The sequence below is a fragment of the Syngnathoides biaculeatus genome, chromosome 4 (genome assembly GCF_019802595.1).
Source record: "Syngnathoides biaculeatus isolate LvHL_M chromosome 4, ASM1980259v1, whole genome shotgun sequence".
Lineage (NCBI taxonomy): Eukaryota > Metazoa > Chordata > Actinopteri > Syngnathiformes > Syngnathidae > Syngnathoides > Syngnathoides biaculeatus.
Genome location: NC_084643.1, coordinates 26,508,777 through 26,528,045, shown reverse-complemented (window position 1 = coordinate 26,528,045; position 19,269 = coordinate 26,508,777). Strand labels below are relative to the sequence as shown.

Below are 19,269 nucleotides of genomic sequence, written 5' to 3'. Positions count from 1 at the left end.
GTCACTGCATATTTTTCATGAACTCCATCAGGTGTACTAAAGGGGACTTGAGGGTTTTAGGAGTACAATGGTGGGCCTGGAGGTCCCTTTTGTGAACTTGAAGGGCTTGAATCTTTCCCCTTCCAGTCTGTTGGATTCAAATGTCTTTTTTTTTTTTTTTTTTTTAAGCAGACCCCGAGGCTCCTTCGTTCTTCTTCTGGACTTAAGTGCTGAATTGAAATGTCAAGGGGCACATTGAATGGCTGTTTAATTAAATTCTTTGCTCTCCAGTGTTTCTCTACACTGTATAGAGAATCCTTTCGTTTTGAAATACAGTGAATTACATTTTGACTCACTTTGTCGTGCCAGTTTTTTGCATTTTCTTTTATTAATTTGAGATTGGGTTTTCAGACAGATGTGTAGGCACGGGCCAGTTAGTGTGTATTTTTATTTTTTATTTTTTAAAAACAGTTGGCAAAACTGCAAACTTGCTTCTTTTGGGCGTGGGTTGGGGAAGGCTTGGTTGGTCCGAGCAGTCAGTGACCCCTATGGCTTTTACCTTTTGTTAAAAAAAGTTTTCTTTTTTGGAAATATTTGGGGTACCTTTCTTATGCAGAGTGGGTGCTGAACGAGGCAATACTTCCAGCATGATATATATTCAAGAACGCCTTCCTTCGCACTTCGTCAAAGTAATGGTGTCCATCCAGCTATCCACCCCACCCTAAAAAAAAAAAAAAAAAGAAATGGTTAGGGTTATAGTTTGGATTTGTACACCAAGAGGCCGATCAGCTGGCTATCTTTGAGACTGTTCACACCCTGATGGTGTTATCTTTTGTTGGAAATTCCTCTCTTGTAGGATAAATAATGAAACAATCTTGTCCTAGTTTTTTTTAAGAAGAGATATTTACTGTACATGCTATAAACAAAGAAGAGGGACAATGAAGAAGGAGAGGAGAGCGAGCTACAAGAAATAAAGTTCTAAACATGCATCCCATATTGTAGCGATGGAAGTTAGTTCCACCCCTAAAGACTTAATTTGTTGACTCAAAACTGGATGTTTTGGACTCCGAGATTATTATTTCGGTGAGTCAATTGATTTAAAAAGAATAATCACATACAGAATTATTTTGTAACGTCTGGTCTTTAGACAAAATCAACTACAGTACTACGACATTTTGCATCGATTTCATTCCGATGCAATTAAGCCACAATCAATCACACTCTATTGACCAAATTTTGAATGGCTATTAATTGATTGTGTTCCTGTGTACATGTCCTCAGCTTTTAGGAAGTGACGCTGTAGTGTACTCGTTTACTTCCTCGGCACGTCTCAAAGCGAGCTTAGCGCTAAAGCTGTGCGTACATGGTATAAGCAGGGTCGGCCTGGTGTCGCTTGGTACATTCGGCTTAGCGGCAGGCCCCTCGGGGTCCACGTCAGCCTCTGTGTACTCATGGCAAAGGTCGCTCAATTATCACCGTAGTGACACGACCCCTCTGTCCACATGATGAAACCTGGGCCTTTGAACACTTCCCCTTCGATCCCCGCTGTTGTTAGTGCTCGCACCGCGCTTGTATTTTTTCTGGGGAAAATGACTTCCACTCTCACATGCTGCTTGTCAAAATATTCCTTCTATCGCTGCAGCTGTTTTCATTTCTTGACAGCCCTCACTTGTAATTTTACTTTAGGCTGCGTATGTGGGCATACTTTGAATGCTAAAAATAAATGCTGCGTGGGCTCTGTGTTTAGTTGAAACGACAAGTCTACATTTATTCAGTTCAGGAATGTTTCTTTTTTTTTTGGGGGGGGGGGGCGCAAAAATTTGAGGCGGGACAGTTGTGGGATAAGGACCTCCACGACTGGCCTGTAATTAGTGAAAACGCATCCACCAAGCAGCGCAGTTCACTGCAGCTCAACATCATACAGTTTGGAACATTTGTAATGGTATGCCAAAAGTCAAGGTTGTCGACAAAGTTTTGTTTTCTGGTCACAGTTCGGGTCATATTTTGGTGCAGTTAAAATGGGTTAAATCTTTTCTTTTTTTGAAAGTGCAAGATCAGTCAGGATGATGTGTGTTAACCGTATGGGGAAAAAAATCTTTTTGGGTAGGTAGCGTAGTCTTAAGGTCCAATTCGATAGTTAAAACGGCATTGATTTTTTTTTTTTTTTTTTTTTTTTTTTTTTAAGGAAAGTCCATTACAATAAGGGTGTAAGTGATATGTCAAAACATTGATTTATACAAAGTCTTAACACCATTACAGGTGTTAGTGATATGTCAAATACTGTATCATTTTTGTACTTTGTATCTTAGTTGGTCACTGGTTCACATTAGGTACATTTTAAACTGTTTAAATCCTCTTTTTATCGGACAGTGTAACTTAAATAGGGTTGTTAAGGCTCTGCGTATTAGTCAATTGTACTGTACTACTCCAAATGTTTCATCAACAAAATTGTGTTGAAAGTGAGCACTTTGGTATGGATGGTCAGGAACTATAGCTGTGCAATATTGACAAAATGTTAGATCGTAATAGAGGAAACATTCACATCTCAATAAGGAAATATATCCTGATGATGTTTCTATTTAAAATGACGTAAAACTAATGGTGGAGGCACAATGATCGAGTGGTTAGAACAGTTCTGAGGATGCGTGTTAAAAACCAGCCTTGCCACAATCCAAAAACATGCATGGCAAATTAATTGAAGCGACTAAATTGCTCATAGGTGTGAAGGGTTGTTTGTTTTGATGTGGCCTACAATCGGCTGGCGACCAAATCAAGGTGTACCACACCTGTCGCTCAGTCTGCTGGAACATGCTTCAACCTGCCACCACTCCTATTGAGGATAACCGGGGTCTGAAAATGGAAACATGAATAGATAAAACTAATCAAAATTTTATGACACTCCCCCCCTCCATTTATGTGTGAAATGCAAATTTTGTATGGAGCAGCAAATGCACAAAAGATTAATCAAAATAAAATGCAACAGAAATATCCAGTGCCCAAAGAAATGTAATTCAAAATATAACGTAGTACAACCACATTTTAAGGAATGCAGGAAACTATTTGGTCACTGCCAGGCCTCTGTTCATTTATATTTGTATTCAACAACCGGAATCCCTCAGTTGCAGAAAGGCACTATAAATGTTATCGTGTAAATTATAGAAGATTACAGTGTATTGTACAATAGACATGTGACATTTTATTCACTGACTTTTTATTTTTGGGATGATTCGGGTGTCTCCACGGACAGCAGGCAGCCCAAAATGGTGCTACAGAGCCACTGCGGCTCCAGCTGGACCACATCCTGCACAGTTTCGCTCTGCATGTTGATCTGTACAATACAGGAAAGACAGGTTAGCACCAACCTCACAGTTCTGAGGACCCGGGTTTAAATCCAGCCTCGGCTGTGTGGAGTTTGCATTTTCTCCCGGTGCTTGCGTGGGTTTTCTTACACGACTATGGTCTCCGCTCCCATCCCAAAAACATGCATGGTCGGTTAATTGAAGACTCTTAAATTACCCGTAGGTGTGAATGTGGGTGTGAATGGTTGTTTTATACGTGCCCTGCAATTGGTTGTTGACCTGTTTCGGGTGTGTGAAGCAGTATGGAAAACTGATGGCTGGATGGACGGATTGTTGCTGTCACACATCAGGAACGCTGTAATAGATGGGCCATAAATTGCAGCAGAGTAGAAAGCCACTCTTTACCTATGTTTAAATTATTATACGAAGAAGCCCTGAAGGTGTGACCATGGCAAATATACTTTAATGGAGCACTTGTTTAAATGTCATACATGTGATATTTCTGGTGCCCGAGGCTGTTGCCTGGCAAGCAAGTGCCACCTCGCTAGTACTTTTCTTAGAAAGTTCATTGTTGCGCTCATCAAAGGCCTGGCATAACCGCTACAAATCCGTTTAGCCTTGTGATTTGTGCGTTTTGAAGCTCAGCAGAATCACACGGATTGGCCAAGGATATTTTATCTCATTTTCTGCCTAATCATGCTACATTCTAGCGCTAGTACAATGTCGATAGGAAATGGCGCTTTTTCCTGTATGTTAGTCACGTTGAGGACAATTTCTACAGTAGTTTCCATGTTTTCCTTGCACTTGGATTGTCATTTGACAAGGGCTAACCCTAACCTATTTAAAGGTGTTGAGGGCAGTCTACCAATTATATTAAAATGAAACTTTGTTGCCAATCACTGACCAAGATTAGGTGGTGTCGGCCGGACATCTTCAAGAAGCGGACGACAGTCCAGGTTTGGATCGAGTCACCAAGGTCGATTGCCATTAAATAAATAATGTATTGTGACGCAGCATTTTTTTTTCTCCCACAGGCCGCTGTTGCCGACTAAAGTGAAAAAGACTGACTTAAAAAATGGCTTGCTTGGCTCATTATGGTGATGTGACTGGGCCTTTTACAAACATTAATATCGTGACTTAAAGTTCTCTCAATAAAAGTTTTTCCCGGCTAATGGTTAATAGCTAATTAATGGTCGTTGTCGTGAGCCGAAGGGCTGATCACACAATGAGCTGTAGGACAGCTGTCATTAGCCGCTAAGAATGCTGGCGGACCAGTGTACACTTGCCACCGTTTGTGCCTTCTAATACTTCACAGCCTTGCTCCGTGTGCAGCATGTAGATGTACACAAGAGTCTTCAGGGAAAGTTGAGTGTTTTTTAGCCTGCTATCTATCGAGTTAAGCCAAATGGTTCACTCCACTGCTTCAACATCTGCGATTCAATTATGTGTGTGTTCGGCCCCGATTAACACCAAAACAGGAACGTTAACAGTTTATCAAGCATAACCTCAGTGGCATATTATTCAGCCACTAGTTGACAGGTGAAGGAGCCATGTGACATGCGCACTTCGTTCTGAATGTCACATCATTTATTAAGACAGTCTGTCTATTCAATGTTGTAGTTTATTTTAAAACATACTCTATTAAAACAATTTAAGCAGTTAAAAGCAAGATCTGTTACATAAAGCTTCCATATTTACCCCATGCGTAGATAATGACGTCAGTGCGCATTTACATCGAGACGGTGCAGTTTTTTCCTGGCTGTGAAGGGTATACGTGGCAAAAATTAACTTGTGAACTGAACGCAAAAAGTATATTCCATCCATGATACACATTATTGTGGGGATGACAAGAAGAAAAAAATGGGGTGGGGGTGGACGGATGTTGGTCACCTGTGCTCACGACAGGAGAGGACGGTCGTGTCGGTATGATCATTCAAAAGATTTGCCATGGAAAAAAGTGGTGCGAGGGCCCATCCGCTGTTGCTTGTAGGTTTAATTGCATGGGAAGGGGGGAAAAAAACCTGCAATTGAGTTTTTTTTTTTCCTCTCTCTCTCGTGTGGTTGGATTAGCCCCCAGATAAACCCTAAAGTGTGTTTCACAATGATGTCTTGTTTCTTGGTATGTTAATCCCTTTCTTTTCACTCACTTGTCATGTGCTTTGTCGGGAATCATCGGTGGCTGTCGTGGTAGATCCATTTTCTCCTTTGGCGACACCCCCATACTAGACTTGCACTCGTAGTGTGTAGGGCTACTCGTGCTTATTTGTGTGTGAGGAGGAAGAGCTACCTCCTGTTTTGTGTACTTTTAGTTTTTTTTTTTTAAGGCAAGGAGAGGCTTCCGTTCATAATTTGATAAAGGGCTCAGCTATGCAGGCCTGCACAGACATTGCCCGTCAAGTGGAGGCATTCCTCAAGGCTTCTTCCTGACTTGAGATAATCTTATTCATTAGATTTTTTTCTTTTTCTTCTAAATAACATCACAGAAGGTAGCAGCCCTCCTTGTTGACTACCAAAAGTAGAGCGAGGACCTCAACCACGGCAAGCCTCTCTAGAGTCCTTTAGGTGGCAGTAATACATATTACAAGTTTGATTCTGCAGGATTTGGTGGGTCGGTGAAAACATAAAATCCTGTTAAACAGAGATTTATATGGGTTTATGTCAAGATGTTACTTCTTTCTTGGCCATCAAACAAAAACATCCTGTATCTTGGTTTGTGTGGCGCGATCGAGCTGCTCTCCCATTGGCTATCGCTGTAGCATCTTCCTGGTATCCCATTGGCTAGGACGGATGTCAATGATTACCCATGATGCTTTTCATTTCCCTTGGATACTCGACTGTGATTTCGTAATTAGAGGTACCTCTCTGTATTTTATATTTTTTAATGATTATAGATTTCAAACGGCGGCACGGTGAATGACTGGCTTGCACATCTGCCTCACAGTCCTGAGGACGGATTCATATCCGGGCAATGCCTCAGTGGAGTTTGCATGTTCTTCCTGTGCCTGAATGGGTGTTGTGTTAATTCCGGTTTCCAAAAAACATGCATGGTAGGTTAACTGATCAGTCTAAATTTCCCATAGATGTGAGTTTGAATGGGGGTTTGTTCATATGTGCCCTGCAATTGGCTGGCAACCAGTTCAGGGTGTAGCTCGCCTGAAATAGGCTTCAGCTTGCGAGAAGTGGTTCAGTAAATAGATGGATGGTTATAGTTAAGTGTTAGCAGTTTGTCATTTTAATCATCCTCCATGCCTGACATCAACTCAAAAGAATTAAATACACTGGTGCAATCTACCTAAAATTACACGACAAATGTGTGTGCGTGTGTAAAATTAGACATTTGAGGATGAAAAAAAAATGAAAAAAAAATACCCAAATTAAATATGACAATTAGAACTGCCTAAAACCCCAAAATATTAAGAAAAAATAAATTTTGAACAAGCTGCATAATCAAGATGTTTAACATTGGTAAAAAACAGACAATATTGATGAAAAATGCCAAATATTAGACAAAAATATTAGGCTTAAAATATGATCAAATTATACAAAAATATCAGACAGTAATACAACAATCTACGTCGACAGAAATAAGACAAAAAGAAGATAGCTGTATGTGGCGGCCATTCTTAAGTCTCCAGGTGGAACAGCATCACCCAGCACATCCTAATTTTTAACTTGTAGACATTCCAACCTCCTTGGCAACAGTTTTATCCTGGTTATTTTCTGCCCCATCAAAAACCTTCCCGTCCACCACAGGGTGGGCCTACAATGCTGTCTAAATTGTCTCCTTTTCCAGGGGATGCCAGAGTTTTACGGCTGAGCGAACCCCCAAAGCCCCCGACTGGCCCGTAACACTAGGCTGCTCATGTTTCAGTGCCCCGCACAGGCTGCGATTGTCAGGTTACAGTGTGCGTGTGCTTGTGTGTGCGTGTGTGTGCTTGTGTTTTTGCATGCGCTGCTGTGTTGTGATTGGTCCTCGCTAGGACCGTGTGAGACAGCGCCGGGTGACGTCCCCTTGTTAATCCCTGGGATGTTTTCTCTTGTGCATGTAGAACAAGATGGGAAGGAAATGCATGTACCAAAGTAACTTTAGCACTTTTTGGAGCTGATTGAGGTGAGTAGGAATCATGTTTTGGTATAGTGATTCATTTTCATGAAGTTAAACTTTGGAAAAGACAATTACAAACTTCTTTGGCATTTGATCCTCGATTTTCTTTCTGTTAATGCTTTTCAGAATATTTTTTTGAGATGGGGTGGGGGGGGGCTGTAACTTGTTTAGGCTTCGTGATCCGCAGCCTTGCAGGGGCTTATCCATATCTGACAATCTGTAAACTAAAAGAGAATATAATTATTGTAGTGCAAATGTGCTCTTAAACCTAAGTCACTTTATTTAGTCCAATTTACCAAATGACACTCTGCTGGCTTGCCCCGCTTTGTTCCATCAAGGTGTGAATGTTAGCACTGAATCCCATTGGGGCAGTGGAGCAAGCGTACTTGAAATGGATCTTTCCCCTTGTGTCAACTGCTCTTAGAGGGGAAAAAAACCTTAAGCTTATTCGATAGAAAAATTCTGCATGGACTACGTTAATGTATACAATTTGTTCTTTTGCATTGCTTTTATTACATAGAAGTAAAGCTGAGGTGTGAGTGTGACCTGAGCCAACTTGGAGCCGTAAAATCGGTGGAGCTTCAAAAACTCTTTAGATAAAGGAAACCAGCTAAAAGAAGAAACAAACAAAAAAAAAGAAACACTTTTGCTGATGTGTATTTAAAACAGCCACTTTGCTTAGTCTGAGGAAAGTTTCTTATCTTAATGCTGACACACAATGCAAAAACACCAAAGATGGGCTAATGAATACCCTCTGTCACTGTTTTATAACCCTTTATGCGATGGATATTTTAAGACAAACAGTAGCAACCCATGTAGACAGGCAATATAAAAGTACTCACAGCCATATGTTCTTTATCATTTACTAAGAACTTCTAATATTGCCATTTACATAGGAGTTGTACATATTCTTATATAGCCATGTCGTATGTATGTATTGTACTGCACCCTGGTGGTCGAGGTGCACACACCATAATGTGTGGCTGGAAGACATTGACAGCATCTCTTTTCATTTCTTTGGGGAAAGATGATTTGAGAAGAATTTTGAATTACTAGCATGGGCATTGGCAACAAACACAATAGAATATAATCACCATCACTAGTCTGCCTTTTGTATCACCACGTGCATCTATTTTTTTTGCCATGTTTCTCTTCCTCATCTTTTACAGTCTTATTCTTTCGTTTGTTTGCTTCTGTGCACCAGATGGGGGAAAGCCAAGCAACAACTACCTTCATCGGAGTTAATTGGTAAACCATAAAGCATTTCATCTGAAATGATAAAAGCAGAAGACCACCAACACACCCCTAAAAATACGTTGGCAACCATGTGCAGCTGGCGCTGCGGTTTGACCGCACAACATTGGTGGCTAATGAGCGTGCTCTAAAGATTTTCACATTTTCCCACTCTTCAGATGGGAAGTCGCTCCGTAAAATCATTTGGGAGTGGCAAAATGTTTATTCCCGCAAAGGGTGGTTGGTTGTTTGGAGCGGAGGGCGTTTAACTGCAGCAGTAAATGATTTCCTCTCGCGGTTGGCAGCACTTTGTTTACAGTGCAGATTAGCTCCCCCGGTGTGACACCAATGATCTTATCTGGTGCTGGTGAAGGCCCGCATGGCAACTTTTAATATGAAGCTTAACGCTTTTTACCAACAGTTCACAAAACCCACGGGTCAGCTCGTATCTTGATTTTTGTGGTCACAGATTTTGGTCTGGTACGTTGACTCTTAGGAAAATCAATCTTTTTGTTAAAATTGAAGGCATATATTCACAGCATTTTTAATTACTATTGTTGTTAATGTATGTACACTGGAGGAAATAATTTCAACTATCACTGATTTTGAGTTCACTCACTGACAAAGACATGTATAATTTTAATGGTGGGTTTATGTTGACAGTGAGGGACAGAGTGTCTGAAAGAAAATCCATAAAATTACATTAACAAAATGTATATGCATTTCATTGAGTGAAGAGTATTTCATCCTCTCCCTAAAATAAAGACTTCTGGCTCCCACACAATAGTCCCCTCACTTTAAAAAAAGTACTCCTAATCTAAATTTGTTAGCTGTATGAAAGAGATCTAGAGCATCTTCACTTACCTGTATAAAGACACCTCTCCACATAATCAAGCAATGAATCAAACACCAACCTCTCCATCATGGGCAAGACCAAAAAAAACTATCTACAGCACAAGATTGTAGACCTGCACAAGACGGGAATATGCTAAAAGACCATTGGAAAGAGGCTGGGTTTAGAAGGAGACAAGTGTTGGTCCAAAAAATGAGAAAATGGAAAAAAAACCAAAAGGATTGTCAATTTCCCTCAGTCGGTGGCTCTTTGCAAGTTTTCACCTTGTGTGGTTTCAATGATCATGGTAAATGTTGGCCTTCAGCCAAGAACTACAAGGGACAAGTCTGTTAATGATCTTATGGCAGCTGGACCACAGTTGCCAAAAAAAAACATTGGTAACACACTACACCGTAATAGATTAAAATCCTGCAACGTAAAATTCCCCTGCTCAAGAAGACGTCTACAGGATCTTTCATCCAAAGTTTTCCAATGGACTCCTGAATGAGTTAGAGAATGCTAGGGAGGTAATGTGGTCAGATAAGACAAAAATTGAGCTGTTTTGGAACACTTTGACTCATTGTGTTTGGAAGAAGAGGAATTCAGACTGTGACACCAAGATCACCATCCCCACTGTCAAACATGGAGGTGGAAGCATTATGATTTGGGGGTGAGTCTCTGAAATGGGGAGAGACTGGTCAACCTCACCACATTGAAGGAAATATGAATGGTGCCTTGTATGGTGAAATTCTGGGTGACAACCTGCTTCTCTCAGAGAGAAAACAAATTGAGTCATGGATAAGGCTTCCAGCATGATGATGACCCAAAGCACACAGCCAAGAAAATGGGTGTCTAAAGAAGGGACACGTTTAAGGTCATGGAGTAGCCTAGCCAGTCTTCAGACCTACCATAAATCCCATTGAAAATCTGTGGCGGGAGCTGAAGTTTCGAGTTGCCAAGGCACAGCCTTGAAACCTTAACGATTTGGAGAGGGTTTGCAAAGAGGAGTGATCCAAAATTCCTCCCGTTATGTGCGCAAACCTTGTGATCAACTCCAAGAAATGTCTGACCTCTGTACTAGTTCTTCACCAAGTAGTTTTGATAGGATGTCAAATACTTACTTCTCTCAATCAATTGCAAAACAATTTGAATAAATTTTATGTATTTATTTGTTTTGTGTATTTATCTTTGTTTTTTCTGTCAGTGACAGAACAATGTAATGCTCTTCCAATGGACACCAAAAGGTACAATAAAACTGTATCCACTGTTACTGCTGAAACTGATTAAAAATAAATAAATAAATAAATAAAATTGGATTGTTCTAAATTGTCCAGTTCAGAGGACCACAGACCTTTCATAGGCACATATATGGTGCTTTTGCCTATTAAATATGGTCCAAATATTTTACACAAGATGTACAAACTATTTTTAAATAATGTTTGAAATAAGGTAAAGTCAATCTTGACCAGGGGTGCTTAGTGAGGCAATCACAACGCCAAGGCAGTTTTGGTTGATCGCGTGATGGTGTGCCCAGCAAAAAAAAAAAAGTCATCCATCTTGTTGCTTGATTCAGATCTGGTCAATGTCGATTGTGCGCACATAAGGGCACGTTCAGCAAGCTGATCTCCTATTTACCGTCTCTCTCAGGTTATATTAATGCAATCTATACATCCCCAATAGCCGACCAACATCAGTTGTTCGATAAAACTGATGCGTGATAAGAAATTGTGGACCAAGGAGCAGTTAATGGTGGTGAACATACAATGGTTTGAAACTAATAAAAATATGGGAGGACTGTCAGTTCAAGGACAAAATCCTTGAAATTGATACAAATGGGGAAGGAAGCAGGGTCCTAATTCCGTAAATAGTGTACACACCGCCTCCTATCTAAGCTTGAGTGCAACGAGATATCCTGTTTTCTGCACATCACTTCAAGGAGGCCTTTCCCTTATAGTGGAAGTCCCATTTTGTTTTTGTAATGTGAATGACTACATAAAAAGATAGGATTTAACAAAAAAAAATCTAAATCGGGCATACAACCCCGCATTGTGAACATAGTCTTAGTCCTTCGTCCCCGTGACGCTGATGAAGCGGAGCGTGCACCTTCTCGGGTTTCAGTTGCCACCAAGCGAGTGGAAGGTCTGATCCCCAAGGCAACGCTGGCCGCAGCTCGCCTGACCTCTTCCGCCTTGTTGGGCAGGTGAGACATCGAATACATGTGGATGAAATTAGGCTTTCCCCACCATTGTCAAAAGTCATTTGTGCTGCCGGTTGTTTTGCATTTTCAGACATTAGTGCAAGCCAGTATTGTAGCCGATGCCCAGAGCCCAGTCAATATTTGTTCTGGGATGGGGCACGTGCTGCCTCTGTTTGGTGAATCTCTGTAGGTTGACTGTGGAACACCTGCTTCATCTTTACAATTCCTAGCATAAAACTGTAAAGCCTATTCTGATAAGGAATAAATTCAATTCCGTATGAAAGGTAATGCTGAATACAGCAATACCTTACATTTGTAATTAATATTATTACAATTTTTAAAAAGGTATTTCTCTAGTGATACTTAAAATAACACGCCTGCTAGAGGTTTTATCCATTCAGTCAATTTAACATGTAAAACTAGGGAGTTGCGTCCATTTACTATAGCATGTACATTTTAAAAAATATTAACTTTTTTTAACAGGACTTAATAGTTACTGTATTATTTTTTTTGTTTGTTTGTTTTGAACCTTGGAGCAGATTAGTTTAACATTTTTAAATGGGTCAGTTTGACCCAACGTGCCACCGTAGTTTGTACTGTTTTTGACATCCTCCTGAAGAACCCGCATTTGTTGTTGTTGCTGTCTCGTTAAACATGACACTCAAAAAACTCAGAGAAGTAATCATTTTTGTCGTGCTGGAAGTTGGGAGTCTGTGCATGTATTTTGGGGGCTGGGGGGTCCGTTGGGGACGGCATGTTCTTCGTAATGTTGCAGTGTTTTCACAGGAATGTCAGCCCGGTTATCACTCGTCCCGTCACTGCACTGCCGACACAATACAACAGTGGCGTTGTTGTACATGTCTGGGCCAGCTAGTGTTTTGCTAGCCTCTGACCTCGCGACCGCCAACCGAGGCTAAGATAACGGAAAGGGTGACGTGGAAGAGGTCGTCGAGTCTTGTGTTCATGACAGTTTCTGTGCAGCTACTTTATGATGCTGTTGGCGTGGACGCGTCTTTATCATTCCTGCTCTATGTTCCGTCTTTCCCATCATTTGTTGGAAATATAAACATTAGAAAATGTCATCAAAGTATTGCCCACCTTCTCACATTCTTGTAATTTTTTTTATAATTTCCTCACCTTAAGTTCATCAAACAAATGTAAATAACCCAAGAGAACTTAATGTTTTTTTATATTGTGATTTAAGGGAGGGAAAAAAAAAAACTTCACTTACCTGGCACTGTGTCAAAAAGTAATGACCCTCTAAATCTAATAACTATTTGGGCCATCCTTAAGAACAGTAACTGAAATCAAGTATTTTCTATAACTGACTCTTTCACAGCTCTGTGGAGTTATAGAATTTTGGCTCTCTTCCTTGCAGAATTGTTTGAAGTCAACAAAAATTGAGGGATTTTAAAGATGAATGGCCTGTTTAAAGTCACCCCACTGGATTTCAATTGGATTTAACTTTGGACTTTGACTGGTCCATTCCAAAACCTGTGTTATTATTATTATTTTTTGAAGTAATTCAGAAGTTGACGAGAGTTTTACCCTGCCAAAGAACCAAAGAGCACTTCAATTTGAGGTCACAAACTGGTGGCTGAACATTGTCCATCAGGATTTCCTCTTAAAGAGCAGAATTCATATTTTAATCAATCACACAAAGTTGTCCAGATCCTGAAGGAGTAAAGTACCCCGAGACCATCACACGACCACCATGTTTGACTGTTGGTATGATTGTTCTTTTTCTGAAATGCAGTTCAACTGACAGCAGATGCAATGAGACCCACACCTTCATCTCATCAATACATATAACATTCTTCCAAAAGTCTTGAATAATTCACGTTTTTTTTTTCATTTTTTAATTTTTTTATTTTTATTTTTTTCAAAAACTAAGACTAGCTTTTATGTTGTCTTTGGTCAGCAGTGGTTTTTGCCTTTTTTTTTGTCCAGTCTCTTCCTTCTTGTTGTCATGAACACTGACTTTAACTGAGGCAAGGGAGGCCTGCAGTTTCTTTAGAAGCCTTTGTCGCCTACTGGACGAGTCATCTCTTGGGGTAATCTTTGTAGGCCGGCCACTCCTGAGAAGGTTCACCATTGTTCCGTGTTTTGCGCACAGGAGGATAATGGGTCGTCCTATGTTGTGCTGGAATCCTCAAACTTTAAAAATGGCTTTTAGAACTGTTTCTAGACTGATAGCTGTCTCTTTGTTGTTTGAGTTTTTTGTAATTTCTTTGGCTCATGTCATTTTATTACAGCGTTTTTAGATCTTTTGTCTGATTGAATTTTGTTTGGACTGATTCAGTTTCAGTGATTTCATGATTGAACAGGTCTGGAGGTAATCGGACTTGGGTGTGATCATGAAGATTAACCCAAAATCGGGGAGTGGGAGGGGGTGGTAATTACTTTTCACATGTCACATTAAGTACTGTACCTTAAAATATTCCACCATAAATCCACAAATATTTCGAAAAATAAAATAAAACTACGCAAGTATAAGACTTAAAAAAACAGATGAAAATACTAAAATAGAGAAAAATAGAATAAAAGAAAAAAAGCACCCAAATATTGGAAGAATTTAGAAGTGAGGAAAGTTTTCAAACTAGACAAAATAGGAAAAATTGTCAATTAAAACAAAACTAGAGTAAAAATATGTATCTGCAAAAATACTTAAATGGATTCTGCAAAAATATAAATTTGTACAAAATACTAGACGAAATAATATTTTCATACCATGAAAAATGTGATGAAACAACAATAGATAATAATACTAAATGTTAGAAAAATGTCACTGATGGTGTATTTTTGGATTCACCCGACTTTGGTGCAGGCGGTGTGCAATTACTTCCCATTCAGTGATGGTGGGAATGTTTCTCTGATTGGCAGACAGTTTGGTGTGTAGTGCGCCTTTAGTCCATAGTCAGTTGGGAAAGGCTGCAGCACACTATGACCCTGAACAGAATAAGCAATATTGAGAATGGATGCAGTGGAACTAGAAATAACAAACCAAAAAATATGTTCAACAGTTGTGAGAAGCCTGAAAACAATGATTACTACAGTAATAATCGTTAATATTGTCTAAAATGTTATCATGGGTTATTGATTCAAAGTTTAATGTGCTGTATTCCACATTGCAGGTGGTGTGGTTAAATGTTGAATTCATATGTTGCACGACTTGAATTCGCCAAGTCCTTTGCTCACTTGTTTTTTTTCCACCCTCTTCATTCCCATTAGAATTTCAGATTTGGGAGTAAAATGGCGAGCGCCATGATTGGGAGTGCGATATGGTCTCGCCCCCTCCGGCCTATCATGGAACAAATCATCTGGCTTCCACTTTAATGGGATTAGTCCTCACGCTGTGCCCTCCTTCCTCCCTCCTCTTTCTTTCTTTTCACATGCCCGAGTTCATCCTGCGCTTCCCCTCTTCCGGGGCCACTCGAGTGCTTCATCTCCATGAAACTGAATTAATGAGGCCTAAACAGGGATTTGAGAGCTGAATAAGAATAATTTGGCCTTGTGCTTTACACTAATGCCAGGCAGTGTCTTATTAATGGAGGCCAAAGGGACTCCTAAGCTTAATTGTGGCGTCAGAGTTTGAGCCCAGATATAGCGGCCAGGCTTCCAGATTAGCCAGCTCCATATCCCCGACCGCTAATTACGTTGAAGCCATTTAATCGGGCCCCCGCCGCTGGTGTCGCCATAGTCCACGACGTGATTAAAGCGCCGTTGCACCACCTGGGGACCAGGCACTCAACAGATGGGCCTGATTTTGTGCTCAGTATTAGCTTTGCAGTAAACTGCTGATTAGCGTGGCAGTTTCAAAAGTTGATTTCATCAGCTTTGTTTATGTCAGGGATTGCCAACCTTTATAGAGCCAAGGCACATATTTTACAATTGACAAATCCCGCAGCACACCAACAAAAGTAAATGTCACCAAAAACGGATAATTACTTTATGTACTTCCTGCCATCTAATTGAAGAGGATTTTTTTGTTCTGTGTGTCATTGTGCCTCACTGACATAAATAGATGAATAAAGATGCATTATTTCTTGAAAATAAATGTTTTTTTTTTTTTTTTTTTTAGCAATTATATAAAATTGGGTAACTTCGCACACGGCACACCTGAAGAGCGCTCACGGCACACTAATGTACACCGACACACTGTTTGGAAATCACTGGAAAAGGGCAGGAATGTGCAGCACCTTTTATTAACTGTGACCCCCCCCCCCCTAGAATAATAGAATTTTAAATTTTTCTTAGGGAAAAAAAAACTACACAAGACTGTTTGGCACTGATCACTGATTAGAATTTAAATAATTCATCACTGATATGATCGCAATAATTTGTATTTATGTTGCATGTAACTTTTTCATAAATATGTGTTCAACAGTACATTCCTTTCCTCAGAAATCCCTTTTTTGTCACTTCTTTTTTTCCTTTGTTCACCCAACATTGGTTCTTCTTGAATATCCATCTTCTCAAACCTTCTAAGCTTCTGAAAAAGTGTTTTTCTTCCTGACAAACTAATTCCAACATGGCAAAATGAGGTGGACTGCAACTTTTTGGGTGGGCAAAACATTACTTAAATTACACTCCCCCCCCCATTTTTTTTTATATAATATACCTTTTTCATAAAAAAAATCATGAAATGTGACTTCTTGAATCAGGTTATTTTTCTACTTAATTTGAATGGCGCCTCTCAGGGCTCGTGCAGTGATTGCTGTTGAGTGACATTCCCTCGTTTGTCACTCAACACATGCATGACGCCAGATTGTCCTCACTCAAGTGCAGGCAGCACAGGCCTGAGACGTGGGGGACGGGAGGCAGATGACACCAAGTAGACACTCCTCCAACTTGCTCAGATTGAGACGTGGGAGTTTTTAATTATTTTGTATGTGTATCTGCAATTTAATGGACACTAAGATTACGTGTCCATGGGCTAATGAAGATGTTAAATGTAGTTTTATTGCTTCTCAAGCCTCCTTGTTTGTACTTAGTCAATATTTTCCAACTTTTAAAAGTTAACTACATGCTTAAGCCTCCAGGGGTCAGTGTTGTGTAGAACTGTTCACATACAGTATGTCTCATGCCATTTTTTTCCACATCCCCCACCCCCAAAAAATACAACCTGTTTGTTTCCTAGGGGATTTTTTTTTCCGGAATAAAAAGAGTTAAAAAAGCAGAATTGCTCTCAAATGTGTATTTTTCTAAATACCGAACCTTATTGCATAAAACAATTAACATGAGTTCCGTTTTGCCCTCAAAATGATCTTTATAATCAAAATGTTCACGTTGGATATTTAACAAAACAAACTTTTTTTTAATTGAAAAAAAAACAATTTCCCAAATATCTTTCTCTTTAAAGAAATCCTGAAAGCTAAGGCTCCATGTTTAAATCACTGTTAGCGTTAGCATGTAGCTCAGCCATCATCAAACATCCTTTCTTTCTGTAGCAGCAATACAAACGTTTCTCTACAGGCCTTTTCCCCCACCAATTAAGCGGCCACTGCGACTTTTATGTGGAGGAGGGGGGGGGGTAACACCCTGCTGCTTGAATATTTTGCAAATTTCCCAGACTTCTCTGAGCTTAAAGAGGTTGACGCTCAAGTAAACAATTGACAAGACTCATGGGCAGACTCGTGCTTCTTTGGTTTACGTAATGTCTGAGAGTCATTCTGGTTTGTGTGTGCGCAACTGACATACAAATTTGTTGTGTTTGCTCTTTTTATGCAGTGAATTATCTTGAGTTTCACATTTTTGCTCACATTTGTTGCCCCGGTGCAGCTTCAGCCTTTGGATGGACGATTGTGCTTCTGTCAGGGGGATGTCAGCTAGTTAAGATCAAGAGACAAAGGATTATATGTTAATGTAAACGCTTATAAAGGAGTCTCACTAACTGCATTGATTTGAACGTGCCCGCCAAGGTACGTACTGTTTGCTTACGTTCTGCTCACAAGCTATGCTTTTTCATTCAAAGGCACATTATGTATGATGAATATAGTTACGTATTGATGCAGAGCACTATAGTTGATGCTTTACATATGCCATTTATTTTGCTCTGCGCGGTGGCTGTATGGCGCTTCGTTTTTGGAAGAAACCAAGAAATGTATTTGTAGCGTGAGTAACAAAGCTTGTGTTGCGTGTCTATTGTTTGTAAACTGCGACGTTGCGATGGTGTACGTCTGCAGTTTTTAAAATTATGAATCGCGGCAAAAATGGTGGCTGTCTGGTCGGCCGTTCATGGAAACAGTTGCGACTTTTGAGTCTGATTCGGTCACGTCGCTTGCTGTTGGGGCGGTAAAGAACCTCAATGTTAAATATTATATTTATTATAATGAAGCGGCAAGTACTAAATTATATTTATTATAATAAAACAGACTTTTTTTGTGTGTCATGAAAACATTTGTACATTTTTACTTCGGGAAACAGTTTAACAGTTTTGGCTCTTTTCTGACATTACAGCCCAAACCAGTAACTGAATAATAATCAATTTTTTGTTTCTGCATTTTCTGAATTGTTTGAATTTGAGATGATATCCAGTATTTGTCTGAAATGAAGATTTTTTTTTTTTTTTAACCCATTTGTCGATTAATCAGGAAAAGATAGACCGTTGAAGATGCAGATGTCGTCCGAGTCTTTATTTTAACTTTGCTGTACTTTTCAAAGAACTTGCACCTTTCTTGGGGGTCTTCATTGGGGCTCTCTTTACTCACTCCTTGCCATCCCAAAGAGCCAGTTTCCCATTTTAGTACACACTTAGCGTGGCTTGTCATTTGACAACATCGTCTAATCTTAGCTACGTTAACCTGATCCTTTCTATCGTTGCCGGCTTTTTGGTCTGCTTGTCGGTCGTCTTGCGTGCTCACGGTCGGGCAACGTTCGTTAGCTTGAGGCTGACGGGTAAGCCGCACTTTTCCAATGCAGAATTTACTCGAGTTTACTCAGTTCTAGATAGATTTTAGAATGTTCCCAGGTATCCGCTTTAACGGCTGGAGAACGCCTTGTTTTGTCGTTGTCTTCTTTCAATAAAGAAGTTACATAAGTTGATGAGCTTTGTTACAGCACAGTCTTTGATATTATGCGTTGGCTCACATCACCAAGTTGCTCACATCTTTAATCTACATCACTAACTGGATTTGTATGGTTTTTGTTATTTTTGTTTTTTGTCTGCAGGTTCATGGTGTTCCAGGCTTGATGTTGTTGATGTTAGTGGTGGCGGTAGAGTGGGACTGAGCACGCTCAGTGTCAGCCATGGCTGAAACGGCGCATGTGAGCAGCAACAGCCCAGGTAAGCGTATTCCGTTTATGATTATATTACGTTGTGTTGTAAGGGTAATCTAGGAGTTATGAGTAATGTTCCCAAGAATAATTTGCCATTTTGAGGTCCACAAAGTACCTGAAAACTCGATAATTTTTGCAAGTCTTATGGATCCTGGTGAAAAAGTGTATTTTTGAAGACCATAACGAAATCCTTCTACCACAAGTCAGTGGAAAAATAAAAAAAAATCCACTTAGAACACCAATTTCACCAGTCGGCACTACATTCGAAGGGAAGTTTCTAATGTAAAAGAATGCATGAAAAGGTTTCAAGGACCCGTGCCTGGAACTTAATGGGGAAGTAGGGCAT

General features: G+C 40.0%; 1 protein-coding gene across 3 annotated transcripts in view; it reads left to right on the top strand.

Moving 5' to 3' along the window:
- kank1a (KN motif and ankyrin repeat domains 1a) overlaps positions 1-19,269 on the top strand; it is a 48,405-nt gene that overhangs the window by 2,670 nt on the left and 26,466 nt on the right. The window contains exons 1-2 of one of the 3 annotated variants that reach the window (XM_061817250.1): positions 17,247-17,566; positions 18,816-18,930. In XM_061817250.1, coding sequence (XP_061673234.1) covers positions 18,894-18,930 — 37 coding nt within the window. In that variant the 5' untranslated portion in view covers positions 17,247-17,566; positions 18,816-18,893. Of the gene's footprint in view, positions 1-17,246; positions 17,567-17,634; positions 17,760-18,815; positions 18,931-19,269 lie in introns of those variants that run through there. The other 2 variants (XM_061817251.1, XM_061817248.1) reach the window with 2 other exon arrangements.